This window comes from Desmodus rotundus, chromosome 6 (assembly GCF_022682495.2).
Source record: "Desmodus rotundus isolate HL8 chromosome 6, HLdesRot8A.1, whole genome shotgun sequence".
In the NCBI taxonomy this organism is placed as follows: Eukaryota; Metazoa; Chordata; class Mammalia; order Chiroptera; family Phyllostomidae; genus Desmodus; species Desmodus rotundus.
In genome coordinates this window covers 153159615-153186529 of record NC_071392.1, presented here as the reverse complement: position 1 = coordinate 153186529, position 26915 = coordinate 153159615, and the positions used below count along the sequence as shown (strand labels likewise).

Sequence of the window (26915 nt, the reverse complement as noted above, 5' to 3'; positions counted from 1 at the left end):
AAGTGATAAGCCGGGAGGAAAAGAATCTGGAATGCTTTCTTAATGGAAGGCAAAGGTGGGTTGGGCATAGCAGGAAAGGCAAGGTTTGGCTCCCAGAAGTCACAATGCAGATGCTTGTGGAGGGGAGCCACCACACACCTGTCTGGTGTGACTCCAGTCACCCAGAAAACAATAGGAAGTAGTAGGACTGTGGCTTTATTGAATAATTTAGCGAGTCACAAAAAATAGATGGGTGGGCGAGATTCCGGTTATGAATCACTCATGGGAGGCCCGCAGGACAAGCCAGAATGAATGCTTTCCAGACAGAGGAAAGAGGAAAGGAGAGGAGGTTTGGTGGGGCAGCGAGAGAATGGTCTCCCCAGGACACAGCACACGGACTGAGAATGGTAGGCAATGAGATCGGAGAGGACAGCTAAGTTGACTTTGAGCTCCAGGCAGAAGAAATGGTATTCATAACAGGGTCAAAGATATCTTGAGCATGCTATGTTGCTTGGAGAACCTGGGCTGAAATGAAACATTTCATTTTCTACCCTGTCCTGCCAAGTTAACGGTTTATCTCAAAGGCTGCTATCTAAAATCTCCCTGAGAAAGTGTCTACTCCAGAACTTGGGTTGTTTTCTAGAAACTTGTCTTCTGTGGCCCCTGGTTGTTGCCCCAGATTGAGGAGACAGCTGAGGCACTAGAGACAGAGCTGCGGATCAAAGGCATCTTCAAAAACAAAGCGTTTCCTTTCTCGCTTAACACGGTTCACTTCAGGATTTACATCTGGACCAGTTGGGCAAATCAAAGTTATAGTTCCCTCAGTAACTGTAACCTGGACCAAACGTAGCTATATTTTTCTGCTGCTGAGCGGGCTTTTAACTCACACTCCCAACTGTGAAGGGAAGATTTAATTCAGACATTATGTAGGAAAAGCTTTTTGGAAAGCAAGTGGCTGGCCCAGTGAAGGTTCAGTGTAAATGGCTGTTCCTTTCAACTCACGCTTTTATACAAGGATTCCCTGCAGGCAGAAACCTTCAGTAGCATCCTTTTGCAGGGTGAGCAGAAAAGTGCCTTCTCCACTCCTGAGAGCTGCCCCGCTCGCTCATTCATGCCTTGTTACTGCGGGGTGGCCAGTGTTGACAAAGGGCCTACTACACAAAGGACTAAGGTGAGACACTGAGGCACTCTCCTGGGGTGAGGGACAAAATGTAAGAGGGTCATAAACTCATAATCGAGACAAATCAACTTAATGCCACAGTTTTAGAAGTAAAAATTAAAGCAAAAATCCATGATCAAGTATCAAAATATTGGCTATTTAAACCACACTGCATGGAAATATTATTTTTCTTGATGACTGGGTTTTTGGTTGTCCTGGTACACTTTGCTGCCACCCTCGGCCTGGCCTGGGACTGGGAGGCGGGCAAGGTGGGCGTGGAATACAGGACAGGAGGGAGTACGGAGAGGCCATCACAGGTTTGGCTGCAGGCAAGCTCCTTCAAACTTTCATCATGGCAGATAAAGACATATTAAAGAATACTTCAAGAAGTATTTTAGTTGGTGCCGATGGAACAGAACATGTTGGATTATTCATTTTATTGGGGGGACTTCTAGTCACCTGTCAACAGCAGCTGCCTCTTAATTTTCCAGGTGGATCCCCCAAGAATAAACAACCCAAGGGCTGTCTGGGAAGTTATGCCAAACCACCCACTTTCCAAGCCTACCAAGCAAAGAACAGGTGGCATTCAAGTCCCCAAAGCTGGCCTAGGGATTACTGCGGGGACAGGGCTGTCAAATAGCCCAAGTAACATGCTGTAGCTCTTGAGGTCCCTGTGGCCAGGACAGGCCCTTCCGCTCCCCCACATTCCCAGTCCCCAGAACCTGGTCCTGGGTTAGTGCATGCGAGTGGTTCAACCAAGTTATGGCCTCGTTGCTCAGTTGGTAGGTGTTACATCCACCTCCTGATAGGTGGGAGCAGTTCATAGTGTGGAATCCTCTGGCAAGGCTAGTCATTTGTCTGAGGATTTTGTAGTTTTCACTGAAAAAGCAGGAAAAACCCTTCATCCCTTCACACTGAAACGGTTGTTCATCCTCAAAATGCATCCTCTGTATGGGGGCAATCACCCCTTACATCCCTTAAAAATGGTCTTTAAAATATTTTACTTTGAAATGTTAAAACCGTTTAAAGTTGCAAAAGTAGTACAGAAAATTCCCATGCCCCCTTCATCCAGCTTCCCTTAATGTCGACATTAGCTGGAGCACGACGGCCAAACCAGGAAATTTGTGGGTATGATAATACAAACTAAACCGCAGACCTCATTCTAATGCCGCCAGGTTTCTGGCCCATGATGCAATTTGAGATCCTCCACTGAACTTAATTATCACGTGCCCTAAGCCCCCTCCAATAGGTGATGGTGCCTCGGGTTGTGTACTGTGGGTACCATTCCTCATGGGACTGGTACCGTGCCCTGCTCAGCACATCTTGTCAAGAGGCACACGAGGCTGATGTGTCCTCGCTGGTGCTGCTCCCTCTCATCACGTGGTTCGGGTGCTGCAGGTCAGGCTTCTGTGCCACCAAGTTACAATCTCTCCTTTCGTCACGCTGAGAAGTGAATACTTTGGGAAGATACTTGGAGACTATGCAAATATCATATTTCTCATCATACTTTCCCCCAACAAGCCTGGTATCCATTAGTGGTTCTTCCTTGTAATAATGATTCCTGTGGTGTTTGCCTAATCAAAATGAATTTTTAATCATCTTTAAACCCTATTTAGGGCCAAAAGGACAAAACCCCCTGGGGGAAAGATAACACTCTCCCTGTGAAAGGGGCCTTTCCCACAGCTATGCAGATGAGCAACAGCAAACCCACAGTCCCCGGGTCAGCGTCCCACCCCTACCTGGGCCGAAGTCGGGACTCTCGTTCTCACTGGTCTGTGTAAGTGCTCGTAATCTCAACACTGCGAGGAACGAAGCCATGGGCAGTCATCAATAACTGTCATGGCCAACGGAACAGATTTCCACGTCTCTGCTCTGGGTTGGGTGTTGAGTCGGCCTTAAACACTAATGCCTCCCTGGAGTGTCTTCTCTTTGCCCCGTCCCGCGAGAACCTTTAGCCAGTGGCAGATGCAGGGGCCGCTGGGGAGGAGGAAGAGGGGACGCGCAGAGGCGGCTCCTCTGGGCCTTCGGGTTTTTGCTTTTTGTAATTCCTTTGAGTCCCAGGCAGTGATGTGTTGGAAAATGTTTACCAGTTGGCTCTTGAGGAGGAAAAAAATTAAAAGTCTGGGTATACAGCGCCTGCCAGTTCTGGGTATGAGACTCCCTGCGTCGTTGATTTCCAGCTGCCAGTGTGATGTCACTGAACACACAGTTGAGAGGAGATGGGCGGCCGCAGAGCCTGAAGTAGTATTTCCACCAAACAAATACAACCGATGTGAGAATAAAGTGCAGAAAGATCATTAAAAAGTGATGCACTTTGAGTATCTATTTGTTACCTCTGATTTCAATTTCATTTAATTATAGATATTTCTATAAATTTTTAATAATGGCAGTTATTTAACAAATAACTCACAAAATTCCTAAAGTTTAACACTTGGTCCTCACGAGCTGGTGTGAGCCAGCTCCAGCATACCACCCCCTACAGTGATGGTCATGAGGCCTGAAGCTCTGGGCCCCCAAAGGAGCCCCTGAAAGTGCAGGGTGACAACCTTCTCCAGGCCCTCTGGGAACACTTAGGAGGTCCAGATACCCTGCAGGGGCCGGCTTTGCTCCAGTGGCAGCATCTGCTGCTCCCTGGCAGCCCTGCTCCAAAGCATCTGATGCACCAGGCTGGCAGGAGGGGGGCCTCCAGTGAGAAGGGGGACAGAGCCCTTCCCAGGCTTGGGACATACTTGCTGTTCTCCCAGGAGGCCACCTGGCCCTTTACTGTTCCTAGAAGAGTTACAGGGATGTTTCAGAAGCAGCCTAGAACAATGGACAGTGCACAGAAAGGGAGAAGAGTGAGGGAAGCAGGAAGGACATGTGTCCTGAGTATGGATTATCTGCTGGGTGCAAGGCTGCCTGTTTTCCCAGGTGTTCCTGTTCCCTGCAACCCTGACCACCTGAGGAAACAGCGTCCCCACTGTACAGAGACATTGTATGACTTTCCAAGATTCCCCAGCTAGGAAGAAGGGGAGCTAGGAGGTATGCCTTCTCCACTTACCACCATTACCCAGCATATAGCACGGGGCCCACAACAGGTGCTAAGTAGCCTGACTCCCTGACTCCAAAGTGTGTGCTTGTCCCTCCACCAGGGAAACGATGCTGGGACAGTGTGAGTGCAAAGTGGTGGCAGGTACTATGCACGAAAGGTCGCTGACTTGGGAGTGCAATGTGGTGACTCCCTCCCAGCTCTGCCTTTTACCAACTCTGACCTATGTTAGGCGAGTCACCTAGCCTCTCTCTGAGGCTCGGGCTCCTCGCTCATCAGATGGAGATAATAAGACCTACTTGCCATGTGGTGGCCAGAAACAAACCACTATGATTTATGAGAAAAGACTTTGCAGGCTACACAGTACTGGGAAAAAATGTGTATTAGATGTCACCGTCTGTGACCTCATAATGTCACTCCATTGGCCTAGCAAAGGCACATTTAATGCCATGAAAGCAAAGGAGGAGCAAGGGGTATAAAGGAAATGGTCTTGGACATAGCAGAAGGCAGAGGGTTTGATCTATTTCAACTTCAAGTTGGGGGATTAATTAGCTGCTCTCTGCTTGGAATGCACCACAGACGAAGAATTTCAGCAAGCCTCGTCTCCCTGCCTTTTATTTGAGCAATGAGGAACGGAGGGAAGAAAGCCTGCTGCTTTTGCACACTGGTATTGATTCCTGGGAATTAAATGGTAATGCAAAGAGGAGGCATCCGCCTCCCTTCAGACCTGCTTCAGGCAGGCTGCTGAGGATTCTGGGAGAGCACAGAACCCAGGGCAGCCACTGGGGATGCACTTCAGAGGTGCCCAAGCACAGAACCGCGGAGGGTGCTTCTTTTGCACGGGGCAGGTCAGGGGCAGTGCTGGACCAAGGGCACCCTCCTGTCAGACTACTCATTGTACATGCCGCAGTCCCTCCCTCTCCCCACCCATCAGGCCCTAACAGAGCTGGAAATGTGGATGCGCTTCTGCTGTCGATGCCTGGTCCTCTTTAAGGGAAGGTCAAGCCTAGGAGTGCGAGTGTGTATCTTTGTGCATTAAAAAATTCATGCGCCAATATGTTGATGGATCGCCCATAGCAGGTGGGGGAGGTAGAGGAATGGGAGTGGGAGATAGGGATGAAAGGTAAGAAACGCACAGAGAGAGAGAGAGAGAAAATACGGGAGGGCCTTTCATAGCCCAGTGAGGATAACATGTCACAGACTGAGTGTGATCAGTTCAACCCCTCTACCTGATATCTAAGGAAGGCCAAAACAGGAAAAAGCAGATGTATCTTCTTAGACTCAGAGCAGAAGGCCTAAGGGAGAAATAAGGCGGTCATTGATTGGGCAAGTCATATTCCTTCATTTATTCGTTCTGTCAACAGATAGCTTTGTGCACCCGCCATTGCGTGGTGGGGCAGAGAAGCAGGGCAGTCGTGGTTGATTCCCCCACAGGGCACTCCTGCTTCCACATGCAGGTGAGTCCACAGAGGATGACACGCAGGTGCTACCCAGAGCAGGCCTACGCTGCTCCTGGGACCACGAGAGAGGAGAGCTGAGAGGGTTAGAGGAGGCTGCCCTGGGGAGAGTGAACTTTCTTCCATCTTCTGAACATTAGTGGGATTCAACTTGGCACAGAGTGGAGGTGAATGGTTCTTTCTGGCAGTGCAGGCAGCCGGTACACAGCCCACGAGTGGGGGAGTGCCGTGTGTGTGGGAGACTGAGTTATAACAGGGCAGGAGGATGGGGAGTGGCGGTGGAACTGCTGAGAGGCCAGGCTGAGAAGCAGGGGAGTGGGACTAGCTCTCTGAGCTTCTGGACACAAAGCCTGGCAGAGGACAGTGCTGTAGTATCAGCCTGGACACACTGTTACAGCACACAGTGAGGGGAGTCCTTCAACCTGCCTGGGGGGGGCGAGGGAGGGGGAGAGGAAGAGCACATGGAGTGGAGAAGATTTCGGGAAGGAAGTGCTATCTGAGCTGAACCTAAAAGGATATTGGCATCTTACTTGCACAGAAAGAATGAGAACTGGGAAGGACCTTCCAAGCAAGAGAAAATGCATGAGCAAAAGCCCTCCCTCCCAGCGTCTGAGCTGATGAGTCCAAACGTCGAACCCCCAACCGGCCATGACTAAAAGAGGGGGCCTCACTCAACCCCTCGGGTCTAGTCAGTGGACTCCTGAGTTGACTTTTAAAGGGCAGATTCTGTGCCTTCTCTACATCCATGATGCAGATACAGCCGACGCCTTCTCCCCTCAGAATAACGAGTCATCTTCACCCACTGCGTGACTGGTAAGCAGGGTACAAGGCGGGTGACTCTCCTTTCTGTCAGACGGATGACATATAGAAATAAAAGCCTGTTTTAAGAAGAGAAAAGCCAATTCCCTTCTGCTCTGGCACAAAATTAAATTTTATGAGTGACTCAGCAGACGGCAAGGCACAGAACGCAACCAGTGTGAAACCTCCTTTTCTAAAGCAACCTAAATTAACAGCTCAACTTAGTCCATGGGGTGGTGAGGTTAGGGGGTGGGTAAGAAAAGGGGTTCACAGAGATGGAAGTTGGACCTTTCATCCTTCACCTGACCCTGTCCCTTTCATATGCTAAGTGCAACTGCAGCTAGCAGGGTGAGGAAATTTAACACTATGGTTAAAAAAATATCAACCCCCAGGCTAAAGGGGACATCTCGCCCTCAGTCAGATGCCACCCAGGGTTACAATGAATAAGGTAATAACAGGGAAACATAGCGTCCTCATGCCAGGCCTGCTGTGCTGGGGTGTAATTAGGGAAACAATGAAAACCTATTGGAGACAAGCATTCTTTCCCATCCTCCAAACACACAATGTGCCCCAAAAGGAAGCTTGGCATCCTCCACTGTAATTGGGAAGTTTCCACGTGTGGTTCAGCCCCTGGGCAATGGTTCCGGCAGGAAGATACAGTCTGTGCTTGGGGTGGGGGGCTGGGCGGTGCCCTGGTTCCAACAAAGAGCCAGTAATAAATGGATGGATGGCTGGGCTATTATCCACAGAGAGAAGTCTCACCATCAGGAAAAAAATCCAGGATGTTCACCCTGGGAGCCTTTTTTATTTTTCTTCTTAATGTCCAATTTTGAGAAGTTGGTGCCCATAGAAACCAAACAGCACATCCAATGGTCTGGATTCTCGAAATCGGATCTTTGCATGGGCCATGTCCTTGCTGCCACAGGAAAATGCTGAGTACAAATGAATGGGCTTGAAGATTTTGCCATGTTACGGTTTATTAAATGCCATATTGGAAGATGCCAGGTTTTATAGACTGGAAAGGGCTCTTCATTTAGGAAGGTAAAGGACTGAAGATGAGCCCAACTATTGTTCTATTTCCAGGGGACACCAAAGATGAAAAAAAAATTAGGTCATAGTAGAGCAGTGGTTCCTAGATTGTGGTGCCTGAATCAGCATCATCCACATCAACTGGGAACTTGTTAGAAAAATACATGATCAGGCCCCATCCTTCAAACTTAATGATCAGAAACCTGTTTTAATAGCTCCTCCAAGTCACTCGGATTCATGCTCAAGTGCCAGACCTTCTGACCTGCAGGGGCTGTGGTCCTCCACCCTGGCTGCCTGTTATCATCACCTGGTAAACTTGTCACCGAGATGCCCTCACCAACCCCAGGCCAATTAAATCAGAACAGCCAGGGCTGGAGCCTAGGCACGGCTGCTTTTCAAAAGCAATGTGGGTGAGGTAAATGTGCAGCCAGAGTGGAGAGCCACTCTATACTGCAGCAACGGAGATTCAGATCAGCTCCCTGGGACTTGTGGTTTTCAGTTTAGCTCAGAGTAGTGATGGCTATTGCATGAATCTCCATCAAAGAAAAAGCTTTTGAGAAGTGAAGAGATTTTCATATCCATGAGCTGGAGAGTTGAAATGTGAAGCTCCAAAAGCATCAGAATCGTGTGCCAAACCCAACGGTAACAATAGTATTTAATAACTCATTCAGCAAAGACAGTTGAGTTGCTCCTCCTGGGGAAAGGGCTGGGACAGTCCCCACAGCCCGAAGTCATTATAAAAGCAGTGCACTCGAAGGCAGCAAAGAGTGACACCACACCTCCCACACACCTCACCTCCAGGTGCCACAGTCCGCCAAGGGGAGCTCAGCCTCCCACTCACATCTCTGCTTCAAAGCCCCTGGTACCCAGGGCATAGGAGACAGCAGCCTCTTCTCACCGGTGTCTGGTGCCCGACCCAGTGTGCAAACTGATGACAACCTGCCAGGACACAACTCCAGGAGGACACTTTCATGGGATAAGCAGAGTCTCAGCATCACTGCTTACCAAGTGAACCGTGAACTGGGGCCACCGTACCCAAGTCAGGAAATGGGAAGCGCGCTCCTCAAACGGGTCTGCAGGCATTGTCGCGAGGATCCAGGTTTTATCCCCCTGAGAAGGGATCTGAGCATTGCTTGAGATGTAAGGAACATTGCAAATTCTTTTCAGCAGGAAGAGGTAACATTCTATAGAATGTTTCTGCAGAAATGGTGGGCCAGCCTTCGTGTCCTTACCCTGTGAGAGTCAGGCCAAACCCTCCCCGCACATATTAGAGCCAATTTAGAGCTAGTTTAGAGGCAACTGTGAATGTGTGTCTGAAACCACCATCATCGCAATGTCATCACAGAGCAAATCTTGAGTACCCGTGCTTTTGGGTTCTAAACCCCGTCTCTCCCTAAAAACAGGGTGAGGATAGCAAGAAAATGAGAAGGAAAAGACCAGGCTTTTGTGTCTCTAATGCCTATGACTACACATACTTTGAAGTCTGACCAACCTGGGCTTGAATCTTGACCATGCAATTTATTTACTCTCCGGAGCTGAATGGTACGCTTATGAGTTTCAGGTGTCTCATCTGTAAAATGGGAATAATAATCCTCAGCACTGATTAGGGTGAGCAGAAAGAAGGCATGGATTGCATTTAGCTCAGTGCCTAGAAAACAGCGAATAAAGTAGCATCTGTGATCATTAATTATTACCCTGGAACAGCCAGCTGCGGCTTCACTTCCTTTGTGAAGGCTTGCTTGACAAAAACGTTCTCACACACGCACACATTCTCAGTCTTTGTAGTTTCGGTGCTGCTGGTGTGCATCTAGATTTTAGTCATTATACAGTATTATATTGAAATTGCCCATTTACATGTCTGTAAAGAGTTTCTTAAGAAAAGAGACCATGCTTTTGTGTCCCCAATGTGTGGCACGTACCTGGCGCATCACACGTACAAATGAGTGAGAGAATGAATGAATGAATAAATGAAGCAAGCGACTGTATTTTCCTAGTAATGAGGTAAGAAGATTAATTAGGATGGAAAGCATGGAAAGGTCAACACAGAAGAGAGACAAACAAAGAAATGGCTGACTACGGGATATGAGCAGTTTTCTAATTACAGTCAATCACAGATTCAGTTCATCAAGAAAGCCCTCTCTGAGGATCCTCTCGGAGTCGGGGTTGGGGAGGGAGCTCGTGCAAACACTCAGAAAAGACCTCCCGGTTGTTTGCTTCTGCTCTGTCCTCTGAACCCAGCCCACCCTGGGGCAGCCACTTCCTGGACGTGACTTCTGAGCACTCTGCTCATTCGGAATGAGTCTTAACCATTTTCACCCTTGCAGCAGATGACTCGAGGAACAAAGCCAAATTAAATCAGCTAGGAGAGCAGAACAGAGGGATGGGAAACTCCCCCTCCTGCCCTGCAAACCAAACTGTAGGGATGGATGAGTCACCTAGAAACTCTGCGTATGTCTCACCTACGCCATGAGAAGGGCTGTCTGACAAGAAATATGCCAGCAAAATGCTACACACTCCACTCCAGTCCCAAGGCCATCACTCACAGCCATGGGGGTCTCACTGGAAAGTGGGCCCGCCGCGCAAGCCATTGACTTTTATCTTTAGACTTCCATTGCTATTCATAAGCATCAATATTTTAGAGCCAGCCCCAGTCGGAGTCCGGGACATCTACTGCACGTCATCGTGGGGACTCACCGCATCCTGACAGCTGAGCACCTCCAGCATGCTGTTGAGCAACTCGATGCAGTGCTTCTTCTCCTGCAGCTGGTGCTGCAGGTCGTCCTGCTCCAGCAGCCCCTTCAGCTCCTTGGTGATGACAGGAAGCAGGATGTCCCGGCACTCTGGAAGGAAGGCGGTTCAGAGGCACTTGAGCTTCCTCGCTTTTTAGTTTCTTTGCTCTCTGATTTTTAGATAACTTCCCATGAAATAGATCATTCGTGAATATTTAAAATTTAAATACTAAAGATCAGGTCAAAATTCCCATAGAACATCATTCACAATTCTGGTCCCTCCCCCAGCCTGTTAGGACTGGCCGTAAAAACAGAGCCATGGAATAATCAAGGTGAGATTCGTGTTTCAATCTTAAAAGTTCATCCTGCTGGTATTCTAGTTGAGATACCTGGGTTAGATTCTGTTACAACGATATGAATCCCAGAGAAAAAGCCCGCTTGGAGACTTTGGATGTTCATAAAGATGTCCTTGGGAAGTCACAAGACTTTAAATGCTACTTAAAATGGAGCTAAACTAGTAAGTTAGCATGGAAAGGTCTGGGACTGAGTTCTCCATACTAAAGTGCAGTGTTTAAGCAGTAGGTAGCTGCCTACGGATAGGGACGATAGGAGGCATTGCAAGTTTCAGAGGAAGGGGTAAACCGAATGATTGTCAAACCCCACCAAGTATTCTGCGGTTCCATAAAGTAAAGGTTACGAGGAAGCAGGAGGAAGGATGCATTTGCTAGGTGGAAAGCCAGGGGACACGTTTATGGTGCTCACCAACCACTGGGGCTGTGGGAGCGGCAGACCAGTCCCCAGCGGAAACAGCGGTTTATCAATCTGTAAGTCATCTGCTTTACAGGTTCGCACAACCCGCACTCCCACCGGACAAAGCCTCTTGCTGGTGACAGCCAGCAAAATTTTAGCTGAGGAAGCCATGAATAATGGGGCCTGTTTTCCAGGAAGTACTTGTGTCTTCTTGTTAACCATGATTTCTCAGAAATGTCTGGCTCCTCTGTTTTGAGATGAAATAATTTTTCTTCTTTGTAATTGGAGCTGTGAAATCATATTAGTCTGTAAAGCTTCAGGAAGCAGCTACAGCGTGGCTTGATTGTCAAGCAGACAAACACAAATGATTTAAAAGATAAATATGGCAGAGCCTTAGATCAATCCTTATGGGCAGAGACAATGAGTATTAGAGACCTGTAAGCTCAGCCTGAGGACCCAACGCCTGACAAAGGCTGGGACATCTGCCATCCAGTGATGAGCCCAAATTGTAATTCAGACCAGGCACTTAGGAACCCGCAGAGATACTCAACTCTTTATTTTCCTGGAAAAGAGTATTCTTTTGTCAAAGTGACTGCGGGGAGGAAAATGCATTGTTTCCGGGCTCCAGTTTCTCCTGTCTTGGAGAAAGTTGTGTCCTATGGTAGAAGGTGCCTAGCTCCCTTGAAATGTGACATGCTTTTGCAATCATTTCATGACCTTGCTGCCTCCTCCCCAATATCAGCCCCACAGGAAGAATGACATGGGGATCCTGTGCTTACTTTGGAAAACCACCTTGGGGTGCATGAGGCTAAACATGCACCCGTGACTGCACCCGCAGCTGCAGCCACAGCTCTGAGAGGGAAGCACACCAGTGGCTCCCCGGCTCCTCACAAGGCGCCCCTTCTCCTCTGCTCCCTGTCAGGGTGAAGACACCCCCAGTCACACAGCCAACCAGGCCAATTGGACTTCTTCTCGCTCTCTCCCAACACCCATGCCACCATGAAGTCCTAGCCACCCTGCTCCCAAGCCTGCCTCTTCCACCTTCTGGAACAAGTCTCCCAAACTGAGCTCCCACTTCCAGCCTCAGGAGTAGAATGACCACAGGAGCCCCTCCTGGAAGTTTGTCAGGCATTTGCTATTGCCCTGAGGGTGAGTTTGGTAAATTCCTTGTGACCACGCCCTTCAAATTCCGCAGCTGCCACGTCCTGCACTGCCAGCCAGGGTCTCTCTTTCAGCTGAACTTCTGGGCATTACGTCTCAGCCCACAGTGCTCTTGTCCCACCCACCTTCTGTCTGGACCTTAACTCAGATGCACATCCCATAGGACAATATTCCTGAACCCCCAAGTCCCACTTGGGTGGCCCTGTTCTGCGCTCCTGCAGTGCTCACACTATATGTCTGTCTTACCACTAGTCACACTCTGTGGTCATTGTCTTTGTAACAGAACAAGGAGTGAGACTCTCGTCATCATCCCAGACACAAAGCTAAGGCCCGAAGCTGAAAACAAGAGGTGCAATTGCTCCACATTCCAAGTTCCAATTATTTCCAGAAGCTGGGGTAGTACATCACCACTCAAAGTTTTCTGAGAGGTACTGGGTCAGTACCAGCCCTACACCAATCTGCATGCACCCCATCCCAGACCTGGCAGGGTCAGCCGGGGCCTTTGCAGATAATGCCAAGGGGAAGCCGTACAGAGGCCACCTCCCTGAGGCTGATGGGGGTAGGAGAACCAAGGGAACCACTCATAAAGTACCCGAAGATGAGACTGGTGCCTTATATCCCCTCATGGGAAATGCTTGCTGATCTACAAACCCAGGCATCTCCTGGTAGCACCTGAAGAATGAAGAGACCCGAGAACATTCCGGAGCCCCTCTCTTACCCTGGGGAGGAAGGTTAAACACAGTCACCCCTTCGGTGTGCTCACCCCCTTTCTAGGCCTGCCTGAGGCAGCCTTTACTTACAATTTCTCTCCACTTGTAGCCAGCCCCTCCCTCTGTCACCAGCACGGGTTAGTCCACTCTGAATTCCCGTTCGATTTTTCACAGGCTTGAAGGTGAAACTCATTCTGCTCTGGACAAGTTCCTACCGACTGAAAGGCAGATTCAGCTCAGCTCAACCCTGTTGGGGGATGGTGAGGAACACAAGGCCATCAAGGATCACCCCACCCTTGCCCCGGGCCTTTGGGCAAGTAGGGAATACTCATTATTGAAACCCCAAGTTCTCCTGGGTGAGATCCAAGCAGAGCAGGCCCAGCTCTGCTCAGCTGCTCTGCTTGCATTTGACTTGGGGAGCATCTGCAGAGGTCAGAGGCCACTTGGTTCGATCAGCCAGACCCGCAGGAGGACCCCCGCAGACGCTGCTCCAGTCTGACAGACCAGAGTTCCTTCTCACAGCCTCCCTCCTCCAGCCGGCGTGTCAGGAAGAAAAGTGATTCCACCCCACCAGGCAATCAATAACGATCTGCAAACTTCATATTCCAGAGCAGGTTACAAGCCTTTTACAACTCTACTAGTGTTCCTGCCCAACGCACTCTTCATGATTCACGCCCTTGCCGCCCGGAAGACACGCCTGGTTACAATATCCTGAACCATCACTCACTCCCCTCTGCCGTGACACACGGCCTCGCTTTTATGAACCTGAGGGCCAAAATATACGTCTCCCCAGCTACACAAGCGCCGCCTGTCTAGAGATTGCAGAGCTCAGCGATGGTAAACATCCTCTTCAGGTTTCCTTGAGAGGTGGAATCCTAAGGACGAAAGGCACTGCCCAAACTTTGTTGTAGATGCCAACTTAAACCAATCTATTGCTTCACCATACATCATTATATTGAGCACACAACACGCCATTGTACTAACCTATAAGCAAATGCCCTGTGATAAGTTGGTATTTGCCCCTCAGAAGCACAGTGGCAGCAGGTAGGGGAAATTGATGGGTAAGTGCTGGAATCTTTAAGAAGATGTATGTTGATGTCTAAAAATGTCACATTGATTATGAATATAATTTGTAAGCTCTGATAGTCTATAAGCTATATACTTATGTCCATGAATAGTTACTGTAACAGGCACTGTTTGCATGGACATTATATACTAGTAAGGTATCAGAAATAATTTAGGAAGGTATTAATTATCTTGGATTGGATTCTGCAGAAGCAAGCTCTAGGAAGAGGTCCTAGTCAAGGTGACTGACTTATTCGGAGGTGTTTCAGAAACCAAACTGGAAGAGGAAAAAGGGGAAGAAGTCCAGGCAGGGGGGCAAAAGCAGGCACGTCTCACATCGGGGGGCCCAGGAGACAGTGTGGGCCAAAGGGGCAAAGCCGCTGGAGGACTCCGAGCCTGGGGATGCGCTGTCCCAGGAACCATGGGTGCTCTCGGCACAGAGGCGAAGCTGATCCCACAGCCCAGGGCAGCCCTACCAGGCTGGTGCTGCTGGCTGCTAGGAAAGGCCTCCCTGGAGCTGTGCACTGAAAATGACTGTGGGCCCCAGGAGACAGGGTCAGGTCCCTGAGAGCTGATGCTACAGTGGTAAATACTGGCAACTGCCAGAAAAACAATTCGTGGGGTAACACGAGACCCAGTCTGGGGTGGGCAGGGCAGGCCACCCCACAAGGGCAGTCAAGAAGGCCTCCCTGAGGTGGAGACACTCAAGCTGAGAGTGGGAAGAGAACCACCCACAAAGATCTCAGCGACAGGCATTTCAAGCAGGGGAAATGACTTGCAAAGGCCCTGGGGTGGAAATCTGCTTCACAGGCTGGAGGGATCATGGGGGGATGAGCGAGGCTGGATTAGAGGAAATGGGGAGCATGACATGAGACGATGAACTTGGAGAGCTTGACTGGAGCCAGGTCTCCTCAGGCACTGTGGCCCATTGGTGTGGCGTTTGATTACTGGGTGGAGACAAATTTGGGTTTTTGTTTTTTGTCTTTTGTATTTTTAATGAGGAGTTTTGGGAGGGCCTAGAAAGAGAGGCAAGAGAACACCAAGGAGGCTTTTCATAGGGGGAAAGAAGAGGTACAGTATTTATCGAGCCCCCACTCTCTACTGGGCATTCTCTGTATGAAGAAGTGTCTTACCTAAGATCACACAGCTAATATGTGGCAGAGGGAGGATTTAAACCCAGGAAACGGGATTCCAGAGTCCACATTCACATCTACCAAGCTACCCTGCCTCCCTACCGTAACAGTGTATAACAGGAGAGACAGACAGAAGTGGACAGACGTGGGATACAGTCAGGGGGCAGTGTTGACTCATCTTGCTGATGGATGAGACATGCTGTACCGATATAAAGCATATGCACCGTGAGCATTTGAGTGAGAGACTAAGAGATTCATTTTAAGGCTTATCAAATCAGGATCTAATCATGAAGATCATTTCATGGCCTCAACTAGCAAGTAAAGAAAGGTTTTCATCAACATTTCTTTCACCACGGGGCGGCTGCACAGGTGGTCTACCTGCCATCATACCTTCCGAAGCCATTAGGGCGGAATTGGTGAGCTGACAGCTGCCTTCACCTGCAGGGAGGGGCCCCTTCACACTTCCCGAGGTCATTTCCCCTGCCATAGATGACGATGCCGCCATTGCCTATTCCCGGCCAGCGCTCTCATGAAAGCACAGTAAAAAGTGCTTTTAGGAAAATAAAGGTGCAGATATGGTCAACTGAATCATGAACCCAAACTTGATGTGTTCCTGATGCTTAGAATGACTGCGTTCCTGATGCTGTACCAGATGAGTGTTGCTTGGCCTGTTGGCATGCTGCTGCCCGCCCCCCACCCCCCTCCCCAGCTCACAGACAGAAGAGCAAATGGGAAGCCTTGGGGCTGAACCAAGTAGCCTCTGTACTGGATAATCCAGGCAGTCTTGAAGAAAGGATTCCCGTCAGAGCTATGTACTCCATTTCAAATTCATACCTCAGGAGACATGAGTCACGGGAGCTTTTTAGCTGCAAAGAACTGTGTCTTACAGCCCTTGCCCCAATTGGTTCCACTTCAATGACACCGGAATTCAAATCACTTAGCACACCTGTTATAACAGTCCTACCGACCTCAGCCCTCCAGGGCTTATCCTTGGGACTCACTGCCTCTCTTCTGCGCCCTGCTACTCCGAATCCCGTCATCCTCTACACCCCGTCCCCTCGTGCAGTCACCTGGCTCCATGAATTTTAATCTTCACTTAAGCAGAAACTCTGTCACCTTTTAGCCTTTCTGAGCCAGTCCACGGTCTCATGCATATGTGAGTTTTCTCATCAGTAGGAGTCATTATAACAGATATACTTTTAGTAAAGGACCGAAACCATTTGTCTTGAAAGCCATTGGAAGTGAGAGAAAGAGGGAGAGCGGAATAGTGAGAGAGATGAAACATATGTCAAATTCCTGGTGGGTTGCAGGCATCACCTTGGAAACATATTTAATCCTTATCAAAACCTGTTCTGTGTATTGCGTTGTCCCCACTAGACAGATGAGGAAATAGGAGCTCCAAGAGCTTGCCCAGGGTCACAGTGTGACCTAGTGAACTAGGGTGACCACAGGAGGCGAGATTCCAACACAGACCTGCCTGACGCCAGTGCCAACGTGAATCCACCTCCATTTCCAGGCGCATGGGTGCAGACAATTACTCCTAAGCCCTGGACTCTGCAAGCTTGAAGCAGTCACCCTTGGAATTTGCTAGCTCCCTTAAGCTGGACTTAGGCAGAAATTTATGACTCTGGTTGTTTGGTGTGTTTAATGGTTGGCTATTCCATATCTTTTAGTAAGGGTTACAGTCCCAGTGGAATAAAAAATAAACAAACAAAAACCCCAATCCTAGAATTAAACAATAATGACCAATCATCGACTCATTGATTCGGTCTTCAGTCCACTCACTCGTTTCTTTCATTTTTTAAATTCAACCAACCATTTATCCAGCGACACTTGGCTGAACTTCCTGGTGTCACTGCAGTTGACCAGAAACAGCAGTCATGACCCATGACCATCAAACCTTCCACTGCCTTTCCCTCAGCAGACAGTGAGAGCCTGGGGGCAGATATCCGATCTCAGTCAAGTCGGCAGGTAGGACAAGCGCTAGATGAGTCAGTGTTTGCTAATTTGAGAGAGTGAGCCCTGTCTGCCTATACTGGGGGCAATTCAGAATTAGAACTCTATTTAGTGTTGAGTTACTTCAAAATTTATTCTGTACTAGCCTTGAAGAAACAAGAATTACAAGGTCTGTCCAGAAGGTATCCAGCCATGCAATATGAAAAACAGAGACATTTATTGAACAAGATACAAGATACAAGAAACATTGTACATAGGACAATGATGCCTCAGTCCCTTTCCAAGTAGGGATCTTGGAACCTCACACAGTTCTCCCAGTCTCCATCAGCTGTCCCGTCGTATTTTCCTGAATCTCATCAACGGTCTGAAATCTCTTCCCTTTCAAAGGTGATTTTAGTTTTGGGTAAAGCCATAAGTCATAGGGCACTAAATCTGAGCAGTAGGGGGACTGAGTCACCTGGGTGATTTGATGTTTTGCCAAAAAACTCTGCATGAGACATGATGCATAATTGGGCACATTGTTGTGATGAAGCTGCCAATTACCAGTTGCCCCTAGTTTCGGCCTTCTCAATCATCCCAATTGTTTCCACAGGGCAATGTTCAAGCTTCATGCAAAATTTGATGCAGATTCATTGCTCTACTTGCTCAGTCATTTTGAATGTGACGGCCACACAGTACACATGCTCACTCAATGGCATCTACCACCCCCACTGACTAGTACAGTGAAGTCATCATTGTTCACACATGCACTTTCCAGTCCACTCTCCTTGGCTGCCAGGTCACATCAATGTCACGCAAACCATTCTCATTAAATTAACAACGGTTGGATTTTTTCTGGACAGACCTCATATGTATTTCTTCACCGTCTGCCTTCTCCTGAGCACCCTGCTGGCAATATCTTAGCACTTTTGGTTCTACACTACATACAGGCAACTCTGGATTGGGGGCCTGGAGATGTAGTTCTGAATCCCAGCCTGGCTGCTGCCAGGCTGTGTGACATCATATGGGTCATTTTATCCCTTTTTCCCCCCCAAAATGGGGATTAAAATGTCTTTTTCATAAGAGGATCCATATAAGACATTACACAAATTCGGCTGTAGTTACTATGTGTAGTATGGCATGGGGTCTCTCCGATCCCTACGAAGTTTCTGAGTGCAAACCAGAGCATGTTGAAACTTCAGTTTCCTTTAGCTGTAGCCGATGCACACACTTGACAGAGCACCTGGTCGGGGCATGCAGAAATGAAACGGACTCGAAGCTGTTATCTGTATCACTCAAAGAAAGCATGCTTCCTGTGAAACACCGAACTCGGAGAACTGAGTTTCAAGAGGCAGGTATAAATTGAAATAATTGGTATATATGCTTCCGATTCTCGTGTTTGCTTTGTGTGTGGATAGACTAAAGGAAAGCTCAGGCAAGCATTCTCTGAACATCCTTTTACATTTCTGTTTGCAACTTAGAATAATAATGCCACTTACCGGCAATCCTTAAGCCACACTTTAGCAATCCTGTATCGCTGCCATCACGAAACTTAGAAACACCAAAGAGAACACAAACCCAACAGCAATGTTTTGGATCCATAGGAGCAGCTGGTATCCCATTTCTGGGGAAAGCACACATTACAAGCCTCTTCTTTATATTTTAAGGCTAACAGAGGGGCCCTTCATTTCAGAGAATTAAATGAGAAAATGCTCCTGGATTCAAGCATTAGCCAAATGGAATGGTTGTGTAATTGTTTCAAATCATCCTTCCCTTACCTTCCCTGTAACAGCTCCCAGGGAGAAGAGGCTGGGGTCCCTCTCATAGACCTCCACACATTTAAAACCTACTGTTGTTTGTTACAAAGGGAAAATAGAGAAGTGTGATCCATTTCAAACCAGCTAAAGAACTGGAAACGCGCTTCAAAGACTCAGGAAAAAAAAAATTGCCATCTCCCTCCTTTAAATAATAATGGAGATGAGGAGAATTTCTCTTTCTGCCATGGCTTTCTCTTCTAAACGGGCTCCACTGGAAAGGTGGAGGGTGGAGATAGCCCTGAAGCAGCAGGGACTTTGCCTGCTTCCTTTCTCATTCAAGCAACAGAGCCAGCAGAGCCCTCCCCTGAAGGGCCATAGCAAGAGTGATTTCAGAAATGAATCACACACTTAGGCCCGCTATTTAAATGAAAGGATCAAAGAGATTCTGTTTGGCCTCTAAAGCTAATGAAGAGGAAACTGGGCAAAGTATGAGAAAGGAGGAAATAAAGAGGATAAATATCAGTCAATGACCTGTAATGAGCTTTCCCACAAAGAGAGGACAATATATGGGCAGCCCAAGTGCAATAAAGAAAAGAACAAGTTAACTGAGGGGACCGTATAAAAAACACATACAATGCAACACACAGCGTTTGCAAATATCTTCAGTCCCTGCTGATGAATCTCACGTGGTACTTTTATGAAACTGACATTAATAATTTATTTGGGGCATGACACGTTGGTGCATTTATGATTGGTTATGTGTATTTCTTTGAGCACTATCTTAGTTCCAGAAAGAATAAAAGAAGAAAGAAGATGGTATGCCAATGTGAAAGTTAATGTCAGGGGTCCCGGTGCCCATGAAATGTGGCTCCTCACTTCCATGACAGACTGGTCCGGGCAATAAAGGAAATCATTAAGTGTTAAGGTTGAAATGAACCAGTTACTTTTGAGAAACACAGCTTTCTGTGTTGTGACATTCTTAAAGAAATGTTTCATGTCATGTCCTAGTATTAATGTTCTACATGAGGTTTAGTAGTGATTAGCTGCTTTGGACATCAAATTGTGGAATTTTAGGTCTGAAAAGACCCTATGATAACTGATGGTTTGACTCATTTGACTGGTAGGTGGGTATGTGAAACAGGAAAACAGTGAATGGAGGGGGGCTGCGTGCCTGTCCTTACATGCCACCTTCATCTATTTTTTAAGAGAGAAAACATTTGTCGAGTGCCCAGCCAATGTCCAGCTTCATGTATGGCACGGGGGCCGGGGGGGGGGGGTGGGCGGTATGGCAAGGCCGCTTAGTAAGAAGCTAGGAGAATCCCCTGGCGGGTGGAATGAGGAAACTGAGTCTCACGGTTGAACAAACGGCTGAATGGCAGAACAATCAACAGCCAGCTAATGAGTCACAAGCCCCTGTCCTCCCTTCAGCTGAAGATGCCTGAGAGCTGATTGTTTAAACCGCCATCGTCAGGAAGGGAGGCTACAGAAACCAGTTACATCCCTACGCATTCAAGATAGAGGTGAAACTAACCAGAGGACGACCCTATTTTAATACGACACACACTAAACAATACACCTGGAAATCTAATGAATATTCCGTTGAGCCCCTCCCCTGGGACCTCCCCTAAAATTCTCACCTACAGAAAATGGATAAAACCCTCAGGACAAAGGACACCAGCATGTACTCTTCTCTGAGCATGCCTGCACCCCCCTTTCCCCAGGCGTGGACTGTGCCTCTTTTAGTCTAAGATCTAAGGGTCCTGATAAGACCTTCACCCAGGGGAGCAATGGGCAGTGGCAGCTCATCCCAGTCTTCCTCCCTTCCTGTGCCTGTCTGTCCCAAGCTTTAATAAACTCACTCTCACTTTCATCTGGACTTATGTCTTCAAATTTTTCCGGCACAAGTCAGGAACCTGGAGGCTGCCTGACATGCAAAAGGCCCCAGACCGGGCTGCGGCAGGGCCAGCCCCTGGCATGGAAGCGGTCCAGTAACCACAGGACCAGGACATAGGTGGCAAAGTTCAAGAGCAGGGACCAGATTCCAAGGCCTCAGTGGTTAACCAGAAGTGAAAAAATGAGTCACAAAAAGAGTTGAAGGCTAGCTCCAAGTGACTGGCAGAAAAATAATGGAAGAGGAGAAGATTTTCATGAATGCAATGAATACAATTTTGGAAATGTTGAGTTTGACATTCAGACGCAGATGTCAAAGGGACAGCTAGCTAAATGTGTCTGAAAATGATCTAGTACAAAAGGTTAAGCATGAATTCAGCTCTCTGAAAGACACATTAAACATGGATGCCTCCCACAAAGAATTTCTAATGGGCAATTACAGTGCATTTAGCAGAGAGAGAGTGGCTTATTAAAGTTTATTTGGTGATGATCACGAAGAGCATGATGAAGTGAAAGGAAGGAGAAACAGAAGAAGACAAGAAAGATGAAGAGGAAAAGGAGAAAGTGAAGGTGGAGAAGGAAAACCGGGGGGTTCTGGGGTCTGAATGGGGCCTGACGGGGAGACAGGAACAGTGGGGATCTGGGACAAGGGAGCTAAAAGGGGCCTGGAAACATGAGGGACTGTCACTTGAAATTTTTAGATCATTCATAAGGACAAAATTTGGATAGCGCTCAAAGACAGTTAAGCAGCCAGAACCGCCCAGGTGATCTAACCGATAAGTTTGTCCACAGGGTCACTTTACCAAGTAGAGCTGCTGGAACGGGAGCTGGGGGCAGGGTTTTCTGGGAACAACAGTCAAGGACTGTGAGCACCTACATCGCACCTGACCGTTGAAGCTGGGATGCATGGCAGCTAAAGCCTGGCCTTGTACCTCCAGGAGTCTCCTGCTAGAGCATCCCCCACAGCCTACCAGCCCCAGACAAGGAGGGAGGAATGGAAAGAAATGGCAGCATGAAGGAGGCTGCACTCTCACTCGTGAGCGGAGTAAGCAGGCCACACGGCAAGTGTTACAGAGTCAGTGACGAGGACAGTGTGGATGTTGAGAGCAGGAGACTCTTGGGCCAGTCACTCAGTCTCCTTATATCTTTGTTTCTCTGTCTGTGCAGTGGAGACAGTAAGAGAACCTCCCTTCACAAGCTGGTGAGAATGAAGTAAGACAATATATGTAAAACTCTCAGAGCAGCATACCTGGCCCATGATAAGTATATGAAAGTGTAAGTTATTATTATTATTTTTGTAAAATATCCATATGTAACTTTCTGGGCAATGGAAATCGGCTCTATCACAACATGTGTCGTGGTTGCATGGGTGTACACCAGTGTAAAAAATTCACTGAGCTGTGCACTAATGTGTGCACACTTCAGTACATGTAACTTCCGCCCAAATTAAAAATATATACTGCTATCAGGTAGGTATTATGACTTTCCCTGTTGAACAAGTGAACACAGGGAGGCTTGAGGAAATCAAGCAGATGAGCACTGGGTCTTAGACTCAGGTGTTTAGACACTGGATGCTCCTAAAGACTGGGATGGGTTCCCATGTCCTCGGAGCCTAGGGCCTCCGCAGGACTCAAGGCAGCAGTGGACTAAAGATGTGGTCCCCAAGTCTACTTGGAGAAGCTCCTGCATGAAGAGAGCGCAGCTCTTCCCTCCTTCTCCCAGCCTTTCTCCTACCTCTCACCCTCTTCTCATCTCGGCTCAGTTCCATTGTCTCATCGACCATTAAAACCAAAACTCCTACCAGGCAACTACCTGGCTGGTGACAAAGTGCACACCTCCCAGCAGGGACACACCCAGCAGAGGACCGATGGTGATTCAGGCCTGAAGGGAACACACCCCAAGCTCTGCAAGTTCCCCAGGGGCCAAAGACACCCTACTACGCACTGAAGCGCACCCACTCCAAGTACACATGCAGCCCTTACTGAGACAAAGAGCATCATCCAGAGCAGAGTGAGTGATCATAATTTAAGAGGTGCTGTAGAAATTAATTTTGCATGCCTCCTCCATTAGCAGTGTGTCTGAATTAACTTTAATATGCAAGTTATCTTGTTAATCTTTGATACTAAAAAAGGATGTATCGTCATTAACCTCCCCAGCCCTGAATTTAGCGATGCAGGCTTTTTATTAGCCGTCACAGAAGTGGCATTATTTCTTGGCGTCTCGGCGCTCCACCTATCAGCGTGCAGTTCCACCTGGCACTCTGTAAAACCTCTGCTGATTCAGAAGCGCATTCTTCACACATTTGGCTCTGACTGCCCATAAGTAACCAGGAGTTGACTCCGCCTTCCTTTTGTGTGAGTGTTTTCCAGATTCCTCTGAATGTGAACACATTTTCCACTGAAGGAACATTCTAGAAAAAAAAAGCACACGATGGCCTACAGCACAAGGAGACATGGACGGGATGTGGGTGATGCTGATGGCAGGTGAGCTGCAGGGCCCCTGGGTGACTAAGTTACAGGTAAGAAGGAACTTTTCTTCAGGAAACAGTATTAGATGATTAGTGTTAAAGATAATGGGAAAATCACCCAAATAGTATAAGTGAGTCCACCCTTCTCTCCATGTGTTCACCTGATATATGCAAATTATAGGAAAAAGAAAGTTACCTATCTAGACCCCCATTTGCTGAATAACTGTAACCATATTCTCATTCCTTTCATTTCATACATCCTAATCTTTAAAATGCGGTACTAGTGGGAAAATGGTCGATAAATTGCATTTTGCCACCTTTTTCTTCCATTCACACCCTCTCAACGAATAGCAAGATAATCAGAAATTAAGGTACTACTTAGAAGGGGAACACAAGACAAGGAGGAGGTCTAAAATAAAGCATTAGTCCCTGAAACATAAAACCAGGTTCTGTTCTCAATAAAGGCTATGGCCTACAGTTTATCTTTGAAAATATACACAAAAGTACTTGTATACAAAACTAAATTGGCAACCAATCCATCTGTTTAGCTGACAGAAAAGTTACCAATAATGAGATATTTGTCGATATTTCTGAGTTCGTCTCTGGGATGCAGATAGTTTTTATATTTTCCTCTTAGATCTAATAATTGTTTTCCTGGCTGCTACATAACAGAGGCATGACAAGAATAAGAACGAAACCAGGATGCAGCCACATCTATCCTCAAAGGGCTTAAGCATTTCAAAAGGGCAGAATCAAATGTTTTCTCAGCTTTAGTTAACCGTTATTTTTGCCAACGTGAAATCCACCGTGTATTCCTCATCATTTACAGCCTACAGTATTATTTACTTAATGTTTTTTCATGAAGCAGATTCATTCTACTCTGCTTATATTTCTTTTAAACGAAAAATTTTAAAAGAAAAACATGCTACTTCAAATGAAAAACCTGTATTCTTGCCGCAGATGGAACATCAGTAAAACAGTCAATGCTATGGTAAGTGTAACAATCTGTACTGTGAAAACGAAACTGTTTCATTAAATTCTACGAGGAGCTTAAGCCTGAGATCTGCTCCCTCTCTGTTATCAAAGGACATTAGTAGGGAAAGATTAAAGACAGAATAGACGAGGTAAACAATCTTGGACATGGAAAAAAGAAAGGGAGTTGGAGGAAAATAAATGGACTTCCGCTTCTATGATACAGTACTGTGTCTACGCATACCTAAGTTGTCCTTCATGCCAAGGGAAATAATTTTGCATGTGGTGGTGCATAGTCACACTTTGAGAAACACAAGAGAAAGAAATCAAAACTGGGATTCCGGGCTTCTCAGTTCTGCAACCAACTCGTGTGTCTTCGGGCAAGTCGTGTCTACCCTCTGGACCGGTTTTCTTGACTGTAAAATGAGGTTGGACTAGGCGGTCTCTCCTGGGATTCACTCAGCTTTCTGTGTTTGTGTTTTGTGAAAGCTTTAAACATGTTCCAGAAGATCTCATCATCTAAAGCATGTGGTTATTAATTGCATTTACCCTGTTATCTGAAAGTCTTACCAGGAGGAAATAGCAAAGATTTGAAAAGATCAGCTACTTTGGGGCAAAAGAACCTTTTGAAGCTGTTCTGTTGGAAAAAAAAAAAATCAATAAAATCGACTGCAATCCAGGCACACACAGAAGCTAACTGTCCAGGATGTATGCCCGTGCATCCCTCTGCTGTGAAAGCCAGTGGGCAAAGCACTGCCTTTAAATTGGTCTTACAATCCACCTGATCATTTGCCGGGGTCAAGTGGAAGTTTATGCCAGGTGAGTAATAGAGGGTGCTGATTCAAACTATCAGTCTCCTCTCCCCTTGCTATGAGACAAATAGATGGAGGGGTAAAAAGAAAACACCCAGATCAGTAGTTAAAAACTAGCTGAGTAACTGTGAGCTCGCTCATTTGCAAGATCTGGTGTAGTGAAGCCCCACCTGTAAAAGAATGACAACAAACTATAGGGTTTCTATAAAAAATTATAGACAGTAACTATTATCATAATTATGGTAATATATATGTATATACTCTTACAGTTTTTCCCCTCTATGTTAATATTCTGAAAGATTCAATTTAGGCAACTCCATTTTTAATGCTCTACATTGGCTCCAACTCTGAACTGATGAAAATGAAAATAATAACTATCAATATATAATTTATGAAAATAATAATTATATTAATTTTAAGCTACCACCTATGAAACATGCTCTTTTACCATCCAGGGACCATGCTAAGCATTATTTCATTTAATATCCTCACCAACCCTATTATTATCCCCTTTTTGCAGATAAAGAACCCGAGGAGCAGTGAAGTGACATGACTTTTCCAAAGGCACTGATGGCTACAACTCAGAGATTGTGAAACAAAATGAATAAACCCCACAGTGTTATTATGGGGTGTCTCCAGAACTGAATGCGTGTTTGTCAAAGAGATCATACAAGAAACTCTCTTCATACATTTGAGGTCAAAGTCAAGATCATGGAGGGGGGAAAAAAACCCAAAGGTTACCAAAATCTAGCGTAATAAAATGAGAAAAGATGAATATTCACACTTCTGGAGCTCTCTTGTATTTCTTGTGTTTTTTAAATAGTATATTAGATATTATAAAAATAAGAAAAATCTAAAAATTATCTAGCCCTCTCAAGTCCTAAGGCACTTTGCCTATATTTCTGTAGAACATTTATCCTGCATTTTAATAAAGAGTGCCTCATTTTGCAAACGAAGGCAAGCTCCTTGAGGACTTCACCACAGTTTTGCCAACTTTTTATTTTCTGAATGCATGCTTAATGCTTTGTTTCGAGCAGGGGATAAATGGGCATTCATGGAATGGGAGCCCCTGTTCTAAACATTGCCTCTCTTCATTACAAAGGCGGCCCCATCTATCCTGCATGGAACTTGAGACGGCAGAGAGGCAGTTAAAGATACAGGTCTTGAGGTGAAAGTGAAGACATACAGCAGCTGAAGTTTGGGGACTGTGGGCATCCCGATAGCACCGAGCCACCAGCACGGATGCATGCTCCTAGGCAAACATGGCCACAGCCAGGCTGCAATAGAGCTGACACCTGGAGCCCTGAGTGGTTGTCAAAGGAACTGGATTTGCTCCAGGGCAGACTCCACCTGTCTCTGTGGTCTTGACATCTGACCCTCAGGCACAAAGAAGCGCAGGACAGCCGCAGCCACCCAGCAGTGCATTCTGGGGACCAACCAGGAAAGAGAAACTGTGGAGGGCTTCCCGGTGTTCTCACTAAGGTTGGCAAGAGAGGGAAGAGGTGTAGGTGGTGAGAACTAAGCCTGGGAGCAAAACACTGCCGGAAGGCTGGCCACAGGGGAGCCAGAGCTGCTCCACGAAGCAAGGAGCAGGAAAGCCATCTCTGCACTCCACCCCACCAACCCCAGCGGCTGCCTCTTGATGCTTGTGGCCGGAGATCGCAAGGTGAACTTGGAAGCGTGAACTGCATATCTTATGCTCAGAGAATTATTTTATCCTTTTCCTTTAAACCACAGTAGAAGCGACTCTGCTGCATGCTGATAGCAGGGCCCGGCATCTATCAAGATTTGCAACTCACTCTAGGCCCCTGAAATGCCACCGATTTTCCTGGAGGCAACTGGGACCTGCTTGATTTCTTGGCACAGGCCTTGAACAGACAGCAGAGTGCTGTGGTGAACCTCTTGCTACCTGGGCTGTGATTGATTTTAAAACCTACAGCTGCTACCATAGGGAAGCCCAGAATCCTTATAAACCAAACCAAACTAAACCAAGCATCTCGCTACAAATGGGTCCCGGAAAATCTGGGGTATTGGCAGGGGCAAGCCTGAAGGATAGCAATTTCTTGAGACCCACAGAAATATTT

At 47.1% G+C, this 26915-nt stretch overlaps 1 protein-coding gene across 1 annotated transcript in view; it reads right to left on the bottom strand.

The window, feature by feature from the left end:
• Nucleotides 1–26915, bottom strand: part of DOCK2 (dedicator of cytokinesis 2) — a 355926-nt gene that overhangs the window by 217853 nt on the left and 111158 nt on the right. The window contains exon 26 of the mRNA XM_024576730.3: nt 10145–10290. Coding sequence (XP_024432498.2) covers nt 10145–10290 — 146 coding nt within the window. The remainder of the gene's footprint in view (nt 1–10144; nt 10291–26915) is intronic.